We start from the raw sequence: 17597 nt of genomic DNA, 5'->3' as shown, positions 1-17597 counted from the left end.
GAGCGGGGAGCGGGGCTGGGCTGAGCGGGGAGCGGGGCTGGGCTGGGCGGGGAGCGGGGCTGGGCGTGGTGGAGCCTGGGCTTCTCCCCGTGCGCGCCCGGCGGGAAGCGCGGCAGAGAGGCTGGCCTCGGCAGCGTGCGTGTTTCCTGCCAAGCATGGAGGTATTCCCGTCCCCTCTGGAGTCCGCCAAGTTCATAGCCGAGCACAGCAAAGATGTCTCCGTGGACGAGGAAGGGGTGCGGCGAGTGGCGGAGAGCCTGTTCGACAAAGCCTCGGCGGCGGACTTCGGGCTGGCGGGGTGGAAGAGCCTCCACGAGCTGAACCCGCGGACCGCCGACAAGGAGGCTGTAGATTGGGTGTTCCTGGTGGACACCCTCAACTTCTCCTTCTGGTCCGAGCAGGAGGAGCGCAAGTACCTTGTGAAGTACAAGGACAAAACCTACAGCGGCTACTGGTCGCTGTGCGCCGCCGTCAACAGAGCCCTGGACGACGGTCAGTGAGCGCCGGGGACGCGGGGCCGGGCCGGGGCTCGGGCTGAGGGACGTCGGAAGCCGAGCGTCGCGTATAAAATGAAGGCGGCGCCTCGGAAATGGGACACGCTCTTGGGAGCTGCTGCTCGCTGTCTTAGTAGTTCTGTAGGTGGAGGCGTCCCTTAGAGGTTGGGGAAGGGAACTGCAAGCGCTTTCGAAATACGCTTGTACTGAAACAATCTAACTCGTGGCTGTAACTTAGTTATCTCCTCCATTCGAAAGACTTTAAGGATTGCCAGTAGTCAGTGGGTTACTTGGGTTATTTCACGTGTATTCTTAAGATAAGTTGCGTATTTCCATGGCAAATGAAAAAATGAGGCATAAGGTGAGAATCCTCTGGACTAATCCAATACCAAAGCATCTAAAGTAAGTCTGGAAAACCATATGCTTCTCAAATCAGTACTTTAAATCAGTATTTTAAAATTTCATACTTAAACCCAGTACTTTAGCACTCACTCTTTTCTGTTCTCAAAAAAAAAACCCCAACTGTTAGTAGGTATAAATTAAAGTTTTAACTAATTTTTTTGTACAGTAACTTGTAAATTAAGGGGGTATTAGTAGTAAGACGCTTTTTGTGAATGCACAGCATGACTGGGATCAATGGGAAAACAGGCCTATTCTGTCTAAACTAGTTATATACTGACTATATTTGCCAGTGTGCTATGTTAACATCAGAATTAAAATAAGAAGACTAAACAGTTGGGGAAAATTACATACAAAAAGTAACAACGGTTCCATGGTTGTATGTTGGAAATTAGCTGTAGAAGAAAACATCGTGTGCACTCACAAATTTAGTTGTGAGCAGCTCTGTGGGCAGGTTGTCGCTGAAAACAAAAGTGGGTTTAAGAATTGATGGGCTTAGAAGATCTTCCTATAGAAGTGCTTTCTTTTAGCAGACCGCAATGGGTCTATATGTTATGTTATGTGGTAGCCTAAATATCTTATTTTCACTTTTCTGTAGGAATACCTATCACCAGTGCATCCTATTTTGCCACCATGACGCTTGACCAAGTTAGACACGTATTTCGCTCTGACACAGAAGTGTCTTTGCCTTTGATTGAAGAAAGACATCGGGTGCTGAACGAAAGTGGAATAGTTCTGTTAGAGAAGTTTGGAGGGTCTTTCCTCACCTGTGTTAAAATGAGTGAGAAGAGTGCTCAGAAATTGCTACATCTTGTACTGGAGAATTTTCCTTCTTACAGAGATGAAGCTGTGTTTGAGGTAGGCTAATTCTAAAGCTCTGAAAAAAAATCCTACTATTAGTAGGATACATCATAGTCCACAGCTAGTCAGGACAAGAGTCACTTTCTTTTTCCCACCAGAAGAGTACCTTTTTTTTCATATGCTGTCTCTTCATCACTTTACTGTAATTTATTTTGGTATATACTCCCTGTTCCAAATTAGATCACACCTCCTTTGTACTCCTTAAAAATGCATTGTATTTGAGATAATTCCCGCCTGAAAAATGGGAATCCTTTTTCTTTTTTGTTTTTCTTGAATTGCTGACAACCTTACTCCCACCATCTTCTTTTTTTTTACCTTGAGGCTCTTTGCAGCTGATGAAGGAAGTGAAAATCTAGAATTAATACACAGCTACCATGACTCCACCCTCTAAAGACTGTTGATTCAACAGGCATTACTCAAATAACTACAGATTAGAAGTAACCCACACTTTCACAAATGTTGACAGTATACTATAGCTTTTACTGAAAGAAACTTATGGGAATTAAACAGTAATCGACTGGTATTTTTTGTCTCCCTCTTTTCACCTGTACAGGCATGATTTTCATTTAGCACTTGTGACTTCCATAGCAGCTCGTGTGCTCAGTTGCATGTGCAGTAGTACTCAGCTGTTACATCATTAAATCCAAAAGACTTTATGTTAGTGACCCTACAGCCTATACTATTAGTCTGTGCAGTCTTTTCAATTTCTAGGAATACCAGTCACTGAAGCTTTGAATCTACTGCATTTATTGCCCTTCAGCAGGAGGTGTCATTTTATTTTCCTTTGTCTCCTCCTGTGAAGCAAAATAAATATTCATAAAAAATCAGAGTTTCTTTTGAATTAATCTTTGAAGCTACTGGTTTAATTTATTTGGGTTTTTTCTACATATTAAGTAATATTTTGACAATTTTTTACGATAAAAGAGGGGTATTTTCTAAGTGATATTTTCTTAGCTTTATAGTGACTGTACTCATTGACATTGTATCTTTCATGAGATGATGATGAGTGCTTAATAAAGCAAGCCTCCTTAAAAGCAGCAGCAGACTACAGAATGAAAAGGTGTTCCAAAAATGATCCCAGATTGTAAGCACTGACTTAGTAATAAAGCCTGTTGCATGAATAGGGAAGCTTTTTTTCTGCTTTCACTAAGCAAGATGTCTATTTTGAAGGTAGTGACATGGATCAAGTTATTTTTGTGGCAGCAGGTTGAACTCTCATGAGTAAGACTTCTGAAGGGTTAGGAGGGAACTGGAAAGATGGTGAAATATCGAACAACAATATCGAACAGTTTTTGTGTTCTGACAGAGACTTAGTGGAGTTCTTTTTGATCATCCCATATGTTGCATGTATTCTTCTTTTACTTACCATCTATCACCTGAGACTGATAGATGAGAATCAAAATTCTCTTGATCCTATTCTTTACTTTTTTTTTTTAATGGCTGTGCTATTACATTTTGGTCTTTGCCAACACAATACTCCTCCTTTCTTTTAATGTCAGTAGGTCATAATTAGACATATTCCTTAATATTACCACATTATACTGCAGAGAAGATGCAAATGTTTCCTGTATTTGGTACTATTTCCTGAAAAGACAGGTGTTGCAGAAAAAAAAGAGAAAAGTAGTTGTATTGCCATGTTGAAAAAAGCTCCATTTTTTGATAAATTGTGCTATTTTTACAGTCTTTCACAGACAGAATCAGAGACTGGGTAAGGGTTTAAGGGACTATACCGTAAGTGGGTCCAACCTCCCCGCTCAAGCAGGGTCAATCCTGAGCACATGGCACAGGATTGCATCCAGACAGCTCTTGAGTATGTTCCATGAGGGAGACTCCACAACCTCTCTAGACAATCTGTGCCAAGTGCAGTCACTTGCAGAGTAAAAAAGCTCTTAAGTTCTTTCTCTTTGACATGTAGTATCATCCACCTAGTGCCTTCCTTGCTTTCTGATAAGTAGTGGGAAAATATACTCGAAATGCTTCATAGTCTTTTGCATATTGAGATTTTTGTATAAATTTAGTACGTTCTGCGCAATGTAAAAGTTAATAATTGAAACGAATTATAAATTAATCTTCTCAGTGATGAGTCCCAGACAATATTTTCCTTCCTAATTAAACTGCAGCATGAAATGAAAAGTTCTATTCTAATTTTGCCTTCCTCTGCTCTTGTGAAATGGTGTGGTGGTAGAGACAATCAGTTCTTTACTGCTGGAAAATTCTTAATGTTATGGAATGACACCCTTGCTTTTGGGACAGTAGGAGCTATGATAAAATTTGGTCTGTTAATTCTTGTTACCACTTCTTGTGTTATGATGTTTAAGCTGGTGTTTTGTTATTTACCATACAAAATCATGTATGTTCTCTAGAAGTAAGTTCATGCATCTTTATCAAGTACAGAATGTGGTACAGGGAATGCAGGAATTTTGAGTATGTTTGCAGAAGTCGTTCTTTGAACTGTAGTTGAACTTCTTAGTGCTTTTGGAGAATATCATTCAAGAACAAAAGATGTAATTTGCTGTCAGGAATAGTATCTTGAAAGTAAACAAAGAGGAACATTCATTAAAGTTTTCACCAGAATCCTATTTCTTTAACAGTACAGATAAATGGATTAACAAAACGTTTTAATTGTCTAGTACAATACATGTATGTTATGCTTTTCTTGTCAAATTAAAGGCTGGATGTACTGTAGAGTTTCTGAAAATTAATGTTGCTGGACATTCAATTACAGTGTTTGCCAAGTGGCAGTAAACAACTATGAATGTGTTTTGAGATCCAGGCATGTACTGCACAGTTTTTATTTGCTGCAGTAACTTTTATTATGTTATTCTTTTATTTCAGTTTATTTATGAGCATTCCACATAATCCAAGTTTGTAGTTTAATATTGTTTAGATTTTAAGAAATTAAAGACTGTTGTGGTTTTATTCTTAATATACTTTTAAAATAAATTGTAAAAAAATTATTCAAATATAAATTTTATTTGGATTTCTTTTTTAAAAATTAAAATAAATTCTTTTATTATTAGTTAACTAATGTCTGCTTAACAATATGATATGCTTAATGTGTTATTTGCTATATTTATGGATCAGGGACTAAAATAATCCATAAATTCCTTTTTTCAGAAAAAGAAGGTGTCTTTCTACAAACGGGCACAAATACTTGTGGCTGACACATGGAGTGTTTTAGAAGGCAAAGGAGATGGCTCTTTTGATGATATTTCCAGTCTGACAATATTTGCTGACTACAGAATTCCACAAGTTCTTGTTCACTTAAAAGCAATGAAGTATTCTGAAGAATTAATGAAGAAACTACGTGAAGGTTTGTTCTGTCCTTGCTATAAGTAATCTTACCACCTGATATTGTAGACTAAGGCTATTTCTGAAATGTAATATGTTGTCCATTTAACGGTTATGTGTCAGTTTTTTTCCTTCAGGGAACAAGGATTTCTTACGTAGTGAACAGGAAGGAACTTTATCTGTGATCTTGAGTGAGATCTTAAGGTTACTTTTTTATAAAGACCTAACTGTTTTGTGGATTAAACATGGATAAGGGAGGGATTAAAGAGACTCAAAGATAATTTGAGTTTCTGGAAAGCTGCTGTTGCAAAACCACTTTTCAGTATGAGAATAGTTAGGATTTTTGAGGTTTACATAAAAGAAACTATGATTTTGTCATTAATTCAAATATGATGTAAAAGCATGGGAATTCCTCTTTATTTGTACTGAGCTGCTAGTTAATAAGCAAAGTCATATTATAAGCATCCATTAAAAAAATATTGCTTTAAATTAAGTTAATTGCATATGACTAGGATCTCACTTTTTAAGCATGGTTTCATCTTTCCAATACTTATTAACCATGAATTTTAGTGAATAAATCTCTTTTGCACTGTAAAATGACTGTATTTAGATGCAGAACTGCTATTACGCAATTTCAGAACTACTCAGGAAGACAGACAGATTAATGCAGTTGCACATGAATTTTAAAAGAGTAGTCATACGTCTATTCATGTCTTAATGCATATCTATATATTAAATAGACCTCTTAGATATTTTATCCTTCCATGAATCCTAATGAGAACATTCCCATTTAAATAATTCCACTGTTTCTCTTTACATTCAGTTCTTTTGGGAGGCCGTTTATTTTTAAAATCTTAGACTTCAGTCATCCTGGCAGAATATTTACTATGAAGTATAATAATTATGCACTAAAAAGTATACTATAATAAAAGACTTAACTTTTTTTTGTCTACAAGCAAAAAAATTATCATATGATTTGCAGTACTGCTGCTAAAGCAGTTCCTTAGAATACAGGATGTTGTTTGAATAGAATGGGAGGGAAGCTTCTAAGTGCAATATGGTAAAATTAAAATAATCATTAGAAAATGTATAGCAACATTGTTAACAGTTACAGGGTAAGCCATGAGAGCTGGAATCCTAGAATGGAGTAAATGTGAAGGGGAAGAAGAATTAGAAAATTTAGACAGTCTTTGGCCTTCTGTCTATTGCATGTAAATGGATTGCTCTCCCTTGTTTCTGCAGGAACACTTTTCCAGTCTGGAGACAAAGAAGAGATAGAGATCCGTGGCTGTTCTATTTGGTGTTGTGCATTGATTTGTAAGCACCTGCAGGAGCTCTATCAGAAGAAGGGTCAGGACATGCATGAAAAGATCAATGCGGTTTTACTCGATTATTATCTTTGGGACTATGCCCGGGATCACAGGGAAGACATGAAAGATATCCCATTCCACCGAGTACGGTGTATATATTACTAAGTCCAGTCTGATAGCTCTTTTATTGTTGCCTTCTCTTTTGAACTGCAGATTTGCTTTTCATATGGTGATTTGTCATGTGCTAATCTGGAACTGTTAAATCAAGTGCTTGTTTTCTTGTGATTGATTAACAATGTGCCTTTTTTTCCCCACATTGATTTATTACCTTTTAGTTTAATTTTTTGCTTCCACTGACTGGAATTAATAGTGTAAACCTTGCAGGCAACCTTTGTTAAGGCAGGGTTTGTTACTCCTGCTCTTTGACCTTTGTATTGGTGTATGTGGCTTTCTGTGCGCACAGCCAGATGTACGTGCAGATCCTGTGGTATATCTTGCTCCTTGGCCTCTCCCTGTTTCTGCCTGTACCACCTGCATGGAGGTGGCAGGTGCTTGGCAGATGCTTTACTGCTCAGAGATGGAAGTATAACCCGTCCATTTGTCCAATAAACACTGTGGTGACAGATGTGCCTTGGGGGTGTATCTGTGTTTTTACTCTTACGGGTGAGATGGGGGGATCTCAGTCCACACAGGGAGGGAGGTAGAAAGGGAAGAATCATGGAATTGGTTGATCTTGAGATCATCGAGTTCAACCTGTGACCGAACACGACTCTGTCTACTACACCACGGCACTGAGTGCTACCTATGACCCAAAATCACTTTGTCACCCAGACCATGGCCGTGAGTGCCATATCCAGTGTTTCCTTAAACACCTCCAGAGACTGTGACTCCACCACCTTCCTGGGCAGCCTGTTCCAATATTTAATCACCCTTTCTGTGAAGAAATTTTTCCTGATGTCCAACCTGAACCATCCCTATCACAGCTTGAGGCTATTTCCTTTGGTCCTGGCACCTGCTGCCTGTGAGAAGAGGCCAAAAGCCATCTTGTTACTCCTTCCTTTCAGGCAGCTGTATAGAGCAGCAAGGTTCCCCTGAGCCCGCTCCAGGCTAAACGCCCCCATTTCCCTCAGCCACTCCTAAGGACACTTAAGTGCTCCGGACCCTTCCCCAGCTCCGTTGCGCTTCTCCGGCCACGCTCCAGCGCCTCACTGCCCTTCCCGGACGGAGGGGCCGAGAAGGCGGGCAGGGCGCGAAGGAGGGCCGGGAGCCCGCCAGCCGCGGCCGCCCGCGCTCGTCCCGCCGCCGGGGGCGCTGTGCGCGCGGGCCGGCGGCCCGGCATGGCGGCCGTTGCCTAGCAAGGGCCCAAACAGCGCGCGCCGCCCGCCGCCGCCGCCGCCGGGCCTCGCTCCGGGCCGGGCCCGCGGCACCCTGCGGCACAGCGGGCACGAAGCGCCGGCCTCCGCGGCCCTAGCGGCTCCCGACACTCACGCGTGATACCATCCCGGCTGCTGCTCAGGTTCGGAGACGTTTCAAACACGGAAGATTTGCTGGTCTGCCCTCACAACATCCCTGCAAGCGAAAAGGTTGGCAGTATGTTTGCCCCTGCCTCACGGCAGCCGCGGGCGTCGACACCGAAGTGTCTCTCTAGCCTTGACATATTGGGAATATTTTATATTCCCAAGTTCTTTTACCAAACAGATTCTTGGGAAACAGGGCTTCCCTCCCACAGCCGGAACGTGGTTTGTTAGTTTGTTTATTAATATAACTTTGAAAAGACAGTAGGAAATGTTGGCATTTCAAAGAAGCACTTGCTAGGGTGTAAAAAAAAAAATAATGCACCCAAGTAACTAAACTCAGTTATCAATCAAAATGTGCTTTTAATCACAATGTGTTTTTAACAGTATGTTTATGCATCTGTTGCTGATTGCCGTGTCCCTTATGATACCAGTCTTGGCTCATTCTCGTGCTTACTTCTTCTCATGCTCAGTCAATAAATTGGGGCTTTTCTTTTTTCAGACTTCGGCTGTGGATAGCCAAGTTCTCAAGCTAAAAGGAATAAAATGAAATGCAAAAGTTCTTCTCTTTGCAGCTGTGAGACAACACTGTTTTAAGCAATTAGTTTTCAACAAACTTGAATTTTGGGAGCTTAGCTGATTTCTGCCAGTTCAGTAATACAGCTTTCTTGAAAACAATGTGTGAGAGCAGGAAGTTCAGCAAATTTTACCTTGCATGATGAAGATTTTTAGAATTGGCAACAACAGAAAAGATTTGTGTGTGATCCCATACAAGTTTTTGAATTCTAGTGAAAAATAGCTATAAAGAAACGGAATTCCTGAGTATTTAAAATGTGTTAGTGTGCAATGCTTATACTGGAAGAAAGAATATGTACCAAGCAGTATAAGGAACTATGTCAGCTAAAACTATAATTACTAAAAAATAATTACATATATGCTTAAAGTTTCAGATTGAAATCAGAGGAACACTTTACATGTAGTAAATCGATACATTTAAAACCATACTTCTTTGTGGTTTTTGAGTTAGAAGTGTTTGGTGCTTGATAAGTGGAAGAGAGTATTGAAACATGTAATGAAACATGTAGAAAAAGATTTCATTTGACTGATTTTTGTTGCCTGTGCAATATCAATGCAGGAACAGGAAAATGTGAGGATCCATTGTAAGCCTTTGCTTACAATGTTACAGTATTTATTACGAAGCTCTTACAATATCATTGCTTTGTATGACTGTGTTATATTCATACAGGAAATCAGGCAACTTTCTGACTTTAGTCTGCTAGCTTAGAAGTTAATGCATGCAAAATTAATTTATAAATTGATTATATAGTTATTAATAGAGCTGCATTTATATCAGGTGCTTTTCAAGATTGTAATGGTGCTTACATGTTCCTTACAAAATCTCAATGTTCCACTTCAGGAGATTCATTCATTCATATAACATGGAAAACCTTTTTTCTTAGTTGCAGACAGATGTGAATGAGGTGAACAGAGCAGTGGTAACAGATTTCTTCTTGACTGTGTGAATGCTGAACGGGAAGCACAAGGATGGAGTCTGGCATGGAGGAGATCCCAGTTAAAGTTGCAGTCCGAGTCAGACCTCTGCTTTCCAAAGAAATACTTCATAACCACCAAGTCTGTGTCAGATTAGTTCCAAACGCTAAACAAATTATCATTGGAAAGGACCATGTCTTCACTTTTGATTTTGTATTTGGCAAAAATTCAACCCAAGAAGAAGTTTACGCTGTTTGTATTAAGCCTCTTCTAGTGTCTCTGACTGAAGGATACAATGCTACAGTGTTTGCATATGGACAGACTGGTTCTGGGAAGACTTACACCATTGGTGGTGACCACATTGGTAGGTTATAGAAAGGTTTTTGGTTTTGGGGATTCTTGTTAATTGGTAAAGGGTGCATTTGTGCAAGCTAAATAGTTATTACATAGCAGATGATGCTGCAGAATTAAAAAAAACAAAACAGACCTGCAGTAAAAAAAACCAAAACTTCCAAAATTTGTGGTAATTAAAATTCTACAGCCTTCTCCATAAATTAGACTATATCAAAAATATCTAAGAAAAATACAATTTGTTAAGTGTTCTTTCCCATTCCACATTTCAACATGAAACTTATAGTAGAATTCTTTTTCTGAAATGTAGTGGTTTTGAATATCTTTGTTACATTTATCTTACCTTGAAAATGTCTTCGTTAGGCATTTAATTGTTTGATTGCTCATTCTGTTGCTTTTTTGGGGCATTTGAGAGAAATTTCTGTGGCATCAAAGAAATTTATGATTTAATTCTTCCAAATGGATATAAATAGAGTATTGTAAATATTTTGGTAGAATCTTCCTTTTATTTAGAATCATGGGATCACAGAATTGTTTAGGTTGGAAAAGACCCATAAGATCATAAAGTCCAACCATTAACCACTGCATTTCCACAACTAAGCCAGTTCCATTGGTTGACCACCAGTGGAAAGATTGCTCCTAATATCCAATCTATACCTCCCCAGGTGCAACCTGAAGTAATTTCTTCTTGTCCTGTCACTTTTTATCTGGGAGAGGAGACTGACACCCCTGGTTACACCTTCTTGTCAGATGGTAGTAGAGAGCAATATGGTCTATCCTGAGTCTGCTTTTCTCCAGCCTGAACAGCCCCAGCTCCCTCAGCTGCTCCTCACAGGAATTGTGCTTCAGACCCTACCTCAGTTCTGTTGCCTTTCTCTGGACACACATGTAGTTGAACCTCATATCATTGGCCTCTTCTAGTTATTGTTGTAGCTTCACTTCTGTTCCCTTCACTAGTAGTTATTTCATGTTCCTGTAAGTACCATTGCTAGCTAAATTGTTTTGGTAGTGGATGTCATAGTCTAAGGCTGATCATAGCTCTGCAATTGTAATTTTAAGACTTTTGGTTTAATGAATACACTTACTAAAATTAATTAATAATAAAATAATAGTTAGATGTGAAAAACCCATTAGTTTTTGGGTAAAAAAGACTCTTAGTATTGTCTCGTAGGCAAACAGCTTCCATAGTCTTGGATGAAAAACACAGGTTAATAATAGAAACATTGTCCTATGCTAAATATTTAAAAAAAGGTAGAGTTTGGCACCAGTGTTCCATGTTTATAAAAAAAATAGGAAATTACTGTTAATGTTGGTCATAAATTTTGTCTCACTAAGTTACTGATGATTTTTTCTTTATATAAGTAGAATTTATAGTTTCTCAAACCCTTGAAATGTCACTGCTAACCATATTAAGAAGGGATAAAGAAGAAATCTGTACTCTGAGGAGTATAGTTTTAAAACAGCATCCATATTTTTCACAACTATTATGACAATAAAATTATGTACTTTAGAACTTAAATTTGAATCCTAGCACTGGATGCAAACAAAAATTCTGACGCACACACAAAAAAAATGACAAAAATCCTTGTGAACAATGATCTCTTCAGATTCCTTAGTGTGTTGCATACTAAATATCACAGGCTGCTCTCAAATTTCAGTCCTCGTAATTTATGTGACAGAAAGACTGCAAGTCTCTGTGACATTTGTGCTTCTATTTTAGCATCAGTTGCAATGGATGAAAGGGGCATAATCCCACGGGCTATTCAGGAATTATTTCATCATATTTCTGAACATCGTAATATTAACTTCTGTGTGAGGATATCCTATATAGAGATTTACAAGGAAGAACTTCGAGATTTATTGGATTTGGAGACCTCTGTAAAAGAGCTACATATCCGAGAAGATGAGAAGGGAAATACAGGTAGGACTCTAGCTCTTAAATTTGTTGGTCTGGGTTTCAGTTTGTGTCCAAATTGTTCTTGCTTTCTCTTGAAAGTGCTTATTCATTACTAATGAATAAAAGGGAAAAAAAAAAAAAGTTAAAGTTTCAGAGTATAAGCTCAGTTTATCTGTTTGGAAGCAGTTTGGGGTTTAGATGCCTGTGAGCAATACAGATGTTCTATTATATGGATGAAAATGGCAACAAATGGTAAATACACAATTGTTTCTGAAAGTTCTGTCTAGAAACAAAATAGTGTGTAATTATTCACTTGAATAAATATTTTAAGATTAAACCATTGCTTCTTCCTTCAAAATTACAATTGTTAAGTCAATTATACTGTAAATGTCTGCTCTCCTTTTACAATGAAAAGAGTGGAAGAGACCACTTCATTAAGAGGAGGGGGAATAGATATTTTTAGAGGCTTCGAGATTAACAATTGCCCTATAGGTATCCTGTTCCCCTCATTAAAATGGTAGAAGGATCCACATCAGAGATATTTAATTCTGAAAGTATCTAATCTGTTTAAGGTTTGGATTTGTTTTTTTTCTTTATATTCTAATTGTTGTGTTTACTCTAGTATTAATATACTCTTATATTAAGCTGTCCTGGGTTTTTTGTCTGTAGCTGGGAGAAAGCACAAGTTTAGCACAAATTTTGCAGACAGTGTCATTGCTTCAAAAGGATACCACAATATATTTTAAATTATTTCTTTTCTTCAGTAAAGTTAGTGTCAGCTTCTAGAATTCAGAATTGTGCTAGGACATTTTCCATTTTTAATGAAAAGCAAAATATGATAAAATATATGATTAGTAAGAGTACTTGGTAGAAGTACACTTATATCTTATTAGTGTGCTAACAGCTACTGGTCCCCAAAGGGCCAACTACCTGCACTATTCAGAATAGAAATTATTTTCTTAATTTTCTTAAAACTTTATAGTTTTTAGTATTTTTTTTTAATTTTACCAAAATATCCTTTGAGCTGACTTTGCTTACACTTTTGCTAGCTAGCACTACACTGTAAATTGTAAAAGTAATGTGCAGTGTGCAAAGTGTAAATGAATTACGTCTTATGTCTAAGATATTATTTGTTATGGCACAGTATACCCCTACATTAAATACCTGCAGGTTTGAGATGTATTGTACCTCTTGCTTTTCACATATTGTATCTTCTATTTCTATAGCTATATGCTATGACCTCATAATAACACAGGCTTGTGTGTTTCTCTAATACATGTTTATAGTTGTTGCTGTAAACTTTTGCTGAAGAGCTTAGAATTAATTAAATTATTACTTCTTTCGCCTGGTTTGGTGTTTGAAGTGATTGTCGGTGCTAAGGAATTCCAAGTAGAATGTGCAGATGAAGTGATAAGCCTGCTGGGAAGTGGCAATGCAGCTCGTCACACAGGCACAACACAGAAGAATGAACACTCTAGTCGATCTCATGCCATTTTTACCATCAGTATTTGTCAGAAGCAGTCTGCAGAGTATCAGAAAAATACTGATGCTGCACAGGATCCAATTGCTTCAAAGTTTCATTTTGTGGATTTGGCAGGATCAGAGAGGGTAGCAAAGACTGGAAATACTGGTGAACGCTTCAAAGAATCAGTTCAGATCAACACTGGTCTCCTGGCCTTGGGAAATGTCATCAGTGCCCTTGGAGACCCAAAGAGGAAAAATGTACATATTCCATACAGAGATGCTAAAATCACTCGTATTCTGAAAGACTCCCTTGGAGGAAATGCCAAGACTGTTATGATAACATGTATAAGTCCATCTTCACTGGACTTTGATGAATCTTTAAATTCCCTCAAGTATGCAAACAGAGCAAAAAACATTAGAAATAAACCAGTAGTAAATTACAACCCAGAAAAAGACCGAATTGATGAAATGGAACTTGAAATCAGATTGCTTCGGGAAGCTTTACAGAGCCAGCAGGTCAGTAATCAGCATGTACATGACTTAAATGAAGAAAAAGCCCGTATCAGTTCACTTGAGGAGCAGCTCACCCGCCTTCAGGTTCAATGTTTCAGTTACAGAAATTGTGTAGATGAAGCCTTCCCCTTTCTGGTAGACTTGAATGATGATGTTAGCTTAAGAAGAAGTCAGCGGGACAGGCTGCAGAGCTGGATCACTATGGTACAGAAAGTAAGGAAGGAAGCTCTCACCGTCCAGGAAACTGAGACAGGGACTGAGACCAGCCCAGTACCACATCACATCACAATTCTTCAGCTGAAGAGGGAACTAAAGAAATGCCAGGTATTTAATTATAAGCTGTTTATTTAAATGACTAAGTGAAAAAGCAGTCTGCCAAAATTTGAACTCCATTTTGAAAGATGGATAAAATTGTCACTTGTACTTAATTTGGCAACTAAATTTAATTTACAATTTTATATAATTTCTTTTGGCTAATCTCTGGGACATAGATTTATTTTAATGGATGTATGAATACACAATCAGTGACCACAGATATAAGTGAAGTAATGTTATATTTTCACTAGTCAGTTTCAAGATGACTCTTGAGGCTGAGCTGTTTTGTCTGATAGATTTTTGGTTTTAGCTCTTCTAGTACGCTAAGTCTGGCTGAGATGGAGTTAGTTTTCGGTATAGTATCTCTGAGGATGCTGTGTTTTAGATTTGTGACCGATACAATGGCAATAACACAGTAATGTTTTTGCTCTTGCTGAACAGTGTTTTGTACAGTGACAGACCTTCTGTTTTTCTGCCTGTGACACCCTGTAAATAGATTAGAAGGTGCTTGAATAGTTGGAGACACAAACATGCAACAAAGCAGATGACAGAACTAATCAAAGAGAGAATTCATACCACATAATGTGATGGTCAGCAATAAAAATGGAGTAGGTTTAGGGAGATAAGATGTATTTTGTCCAGAATGGGTTTAGCATTAGTCAGCCTTGGAAGGTGGTGGGTGATAGCTTTTGCATCATCTGTTTTATTTTCTTTCTCTCTTCCACTTCATCATCACTTACTGATCAGTTTCTATCTTGACCCAGAAATTTTCTTGCTTTCACTTTCTCTTTGTTTTTCCTCTGTTCTCCTAGGAGATGGGAATAGGGGGAAGTGAAAAGACAGCTCTGTGTGCTTCACTGGCTACCTACCCATAAAAGTCTAATTTGGAACCTAACCTATGGCTCAAGGCTTTCAAGATAATAACAGATTTGACTATAGTGTGCTAGATTAAACTTGTAGCTGTTAATACCTGTTTAGTTAAGATGCTGAATGATAGTTGCAGGTCATGAGGCTGCGTATTTGCTTTGGGTGCTGACTTGTATGTATCCTTGAATATTTAGATGCTTGACTCCTTTCTAGCTGTACAACAGCCTCCAAGAATCATTAATGACTATTTTCAGATTTTGCTGTTTTGTTTGCTTTTTATCACTCTGTTTTCCTTTGCTTAAGAGAGGTATGACAAAACCACTGGCCATCAGCCTTACCTGGTACTTGAGTCTTAACACTGTGGATGTCCCAGTACTCCAAAAACTGTCTCATGGATAGAACCATATATAGTATAGATATATATGTATATACACTATATATATGGGGGGTGGGGGGTATATATGTACGCTATATATGTATACACTATATATATTTATATACACACACTATATATACACTATATATACTATATTTTTCCCCTCTTCTTCTCTGAGAGACATTTTGCGGAGAGAGGGGGAAAAAGTGGCACTTATCCCAGCCTCTCCTCCAGAACAGTTTTTTATAGCCTTGATGTAGTGGCTTCTGAGCTCCTTCAGTATCCATTTGTAATCACACTGTCAATAGTGATACATTGGGATCCCAACTTTGATCATTGTTCATAAAGTTAAACAGCTATTTGGGGTCGCCACACACAAAAACGCTCTAAGATGATTGATGCCTGAGGTGTCAGTATGTATGGGAGTAGTTGGGCAGGAGCACAGGGCCATTGCTGCCTCTGACAGCTTGTGATTTCATGTCTGAACAGGCTCATTAAACCATCAAACTAATATATTATTTGAAGGAACGAAGGTAAAACACAGTGACTTCTATAGCTGTGTTGGATGTGCCCTGTGCCTATAAAGTCATTGTCCAGTGCCCTTAGAAATGCAAGAGATTATGGTCTAAAAGCCCACAGTCTTATGGTAAGTCTTGTGAGACTGAGTTCTCTTGGTCTGAGACCACAAGGACACTAAACCAGAGACTGAACCCTCAACTGTAACAGCTGAGCTTGCAGTAAAGAAGAAACAGTGGAAGCAGAGATTAAGTTGATAAGAGACTTCTCTTATTCTTCTAAAAAGAGAGGACGCAGCTCCTGCTCAGAGGAGGAGAGAGGAAGAATCAGAACGGGCAGCCTGTTCCACAGCAGGATAGGAAAGGAAAGAGACAGAAATCGTAAGAAGTGGGAGCTACCTGGTCCTTATCTATGACCTAGCTGCAAGATAATGTGTTAAGATTTTGCCTGACAAGATGAGCTAATTGCGACCTGATTTCTCCAGAACTGGAATAGTAGGGCTAACTGTCTGTAACTAACAGGTAGGGAAGCACCTAGGGATTCTCTGCTAGGGATTGTGGGTTTGACAGAGGAGATTGGAAGAGAGTCAGCCACCTCCAGGTTTCAAAGGTGACTCCTATTGATCATGAAGTACTCTCTTAAAGAAGAAATTGTCATCCAGTGAGGCATGTGGACTGCCACAGAGGCAGTCCACATTAAACACATATTTAATGTTTGAGGGAATTAGAGGTGATGGAGGTGGTCTTCAGTGACATGGACAATAGTCAGGCCTCAAAAGATCCAAGCAATATACAGTGCATGTGATCTGAGTGGCAGAACACACAGATATCATATGACAGCAACCAGGGAGGGGAGGAGGGGAGGAAGGAGGGAACAGGGAGGACAGGGAGCGTGACAGCCAGGTTAAGTAGAAACATACCATCCATCCATGGATCTTGATGTCTTGTTGATACTTTCCATCTGGTGGTCTTGACGGTGAGGGTCCTCTGCCAAAAGCATAGTATCCAATGGATAAATATACATTTGGGGCAGATGGGAACGTCCTCCCTGGTGGGGGGTTATGTTTGATACTGTTCCTTCAAAGACTTCGGATCAGTTGCATCATTTTTCATCATGTACAGTCCTGTGGGAACTGTAAAGCGTCTGGGGAACCCATCAGGGGGGCCTTTAATAGGCCATGACACCCTCTCAGCTACCCCTCACACGAATGTCCTGTAGATGTGACATTCTTGGGGTGTGAGGCCCTCACACCCCAAGCTGAGGTAGTCTGCACAGCGGAGGATGGGTGTTCACTGCCTCTGACCAGAGGTTTTCACGTGCATCTGAAACCCACCTCCCCGACTCCTTGGTGGGGGGCAGTTTATGCAAACCTGCCAACAGATTAGCCTGTGGCTATGGCCTTCACCCTGAAGCTGCTGGGCTTGGCTTTTCTGTGAATGCTCTCCCAGCCTTATCCATTACTTCCCAGGCCTAAGATGCTTCGACTAATAGTGTCTCTTTTCTTATCTCAAATAGCCTTAGTTGGTTTAACTCACAGTTCAGGGTTTCAGACAGGAGGCCATTCACTGTGGGTTTTGGTGGTGCAGTTTCAATGCACAGTTTTGCCGTAACAGGCAAAAATCGTTATAACAATGTTTGAGCCATGAATTAAAACATTTCAGGCTCTGACATATTGGAAGGACTGTGCTGGTCTGTTCTAGGATCATACAACAATTCTTTTACCATAGCCTGGCCTCCTGTCCTGAGTGATTACTGTAACCAGACAGAACCCACATCATGGCCTAAATAAATTCAGTGGACATTTTATGCGTATTTTACAGGAGTGGCCTATAGACTAAAGGAATGATATCTGTGCATAAGTCAAAGGATGAAAAGGAAAGGTGGGATGGTTAATGAAGTTGCATTGGATAGTGTAGGGCTTGACCACGATGTAAGTGG

General features: G+C 39.3%; 2 protein-coding genes across 4 annotated transcripts in view; both read left to right on the top strand.

The window, feature by feature from the left end:
- Window positions 1-50: 50 nt before the first annotated feature.
- Window positions 51-6985, top strand: CZH9orf64 (chromosome Z C9orf64 homolog). Its single transcript, XM_015615581.1, has 4 exons — window positions 51-492; window positions 1492-1751; window positions 4872-5067; window positions 6288-6985. Exons 1-4 carry the CDS (start codon window positions 156-158, stop codon window positions 6518-6520), a joined length of 1026 nt encoding a protein of 341 aa, XP_015471067.1. The 5' UTR covers window positions 51-155; the 3' UTR covers window positions 6521-6985.
- A 776-nt stretch (window positions 6986-7761) lies between these two features.
- The window catches only part of KIF27 (kinesin family member 27), a 29234-nt gene continuing 19398 nt past the window's right edge, over window positions 7762-17597 (top strand). For 2 of the 3 annotated variants that reach the window (XM_015615479.3, XM_015615477.3), the window contains exons 1-4: window positions 7762-7938; window positions 9330-9724; window positions 11432-11632; window positions 12972-13909. In XM_015615479.3, coding sequence (XP_015470965.1) covers window positions 9415-9724; window positions 11432-11632; window positions 12972-13909 — 1449 coding nt within the window. In that variant the 5' untranslated portion in view covers window positions 7762-7938; window positions 9330-9414. The remainder of the gene's footprint in view (window positions 7939-9329; window positions 9725-11431; window positions 11633-12971; window positions 13910-17597) is intronic. The other variant, XM_015615478.3, reaches the window with a different exon arrangement.

Source organism: Parus major, chromosome Z, assembly GCF_001522545.3.
Source record: "Parus major isolate Abel chromosome Z, Parus_major1.1, whole genome shotgun sequence".
NCBI classification, from domain to species: domain Eukaryota; kingdom Metazoa; phylum Chordata; class Aves; order Passeriformes; family Paridae; genus Parus; species Parus major.
This window is presented reverse-complemented; position numbering and strand designations above follow the sequence as displayed.

Coding starts and splice junctions, on each gene's coding strand:
- CZH9orf64 (XM_015615581.1), top strand. CDS start 156: ATGGAGGTATTCCCGTCCCCTCTGGAGTCCGCCAAGTTCATAGCCGAG. Junction 493..1,491: donor CAACAGAGCCCTGGACGACG/GTCAGTGAGCGC, acceptor ACTTTTCTGTAG/GAATACCTATCACCAGTGCA. Junction 1,752..4,871: donor GAGATGAAGCTGTGTTTGAG/GTAGGCTAATTC, acceptor TCCTTTTTTCAG/AAAAAGAAGGTGTCTTTCTA.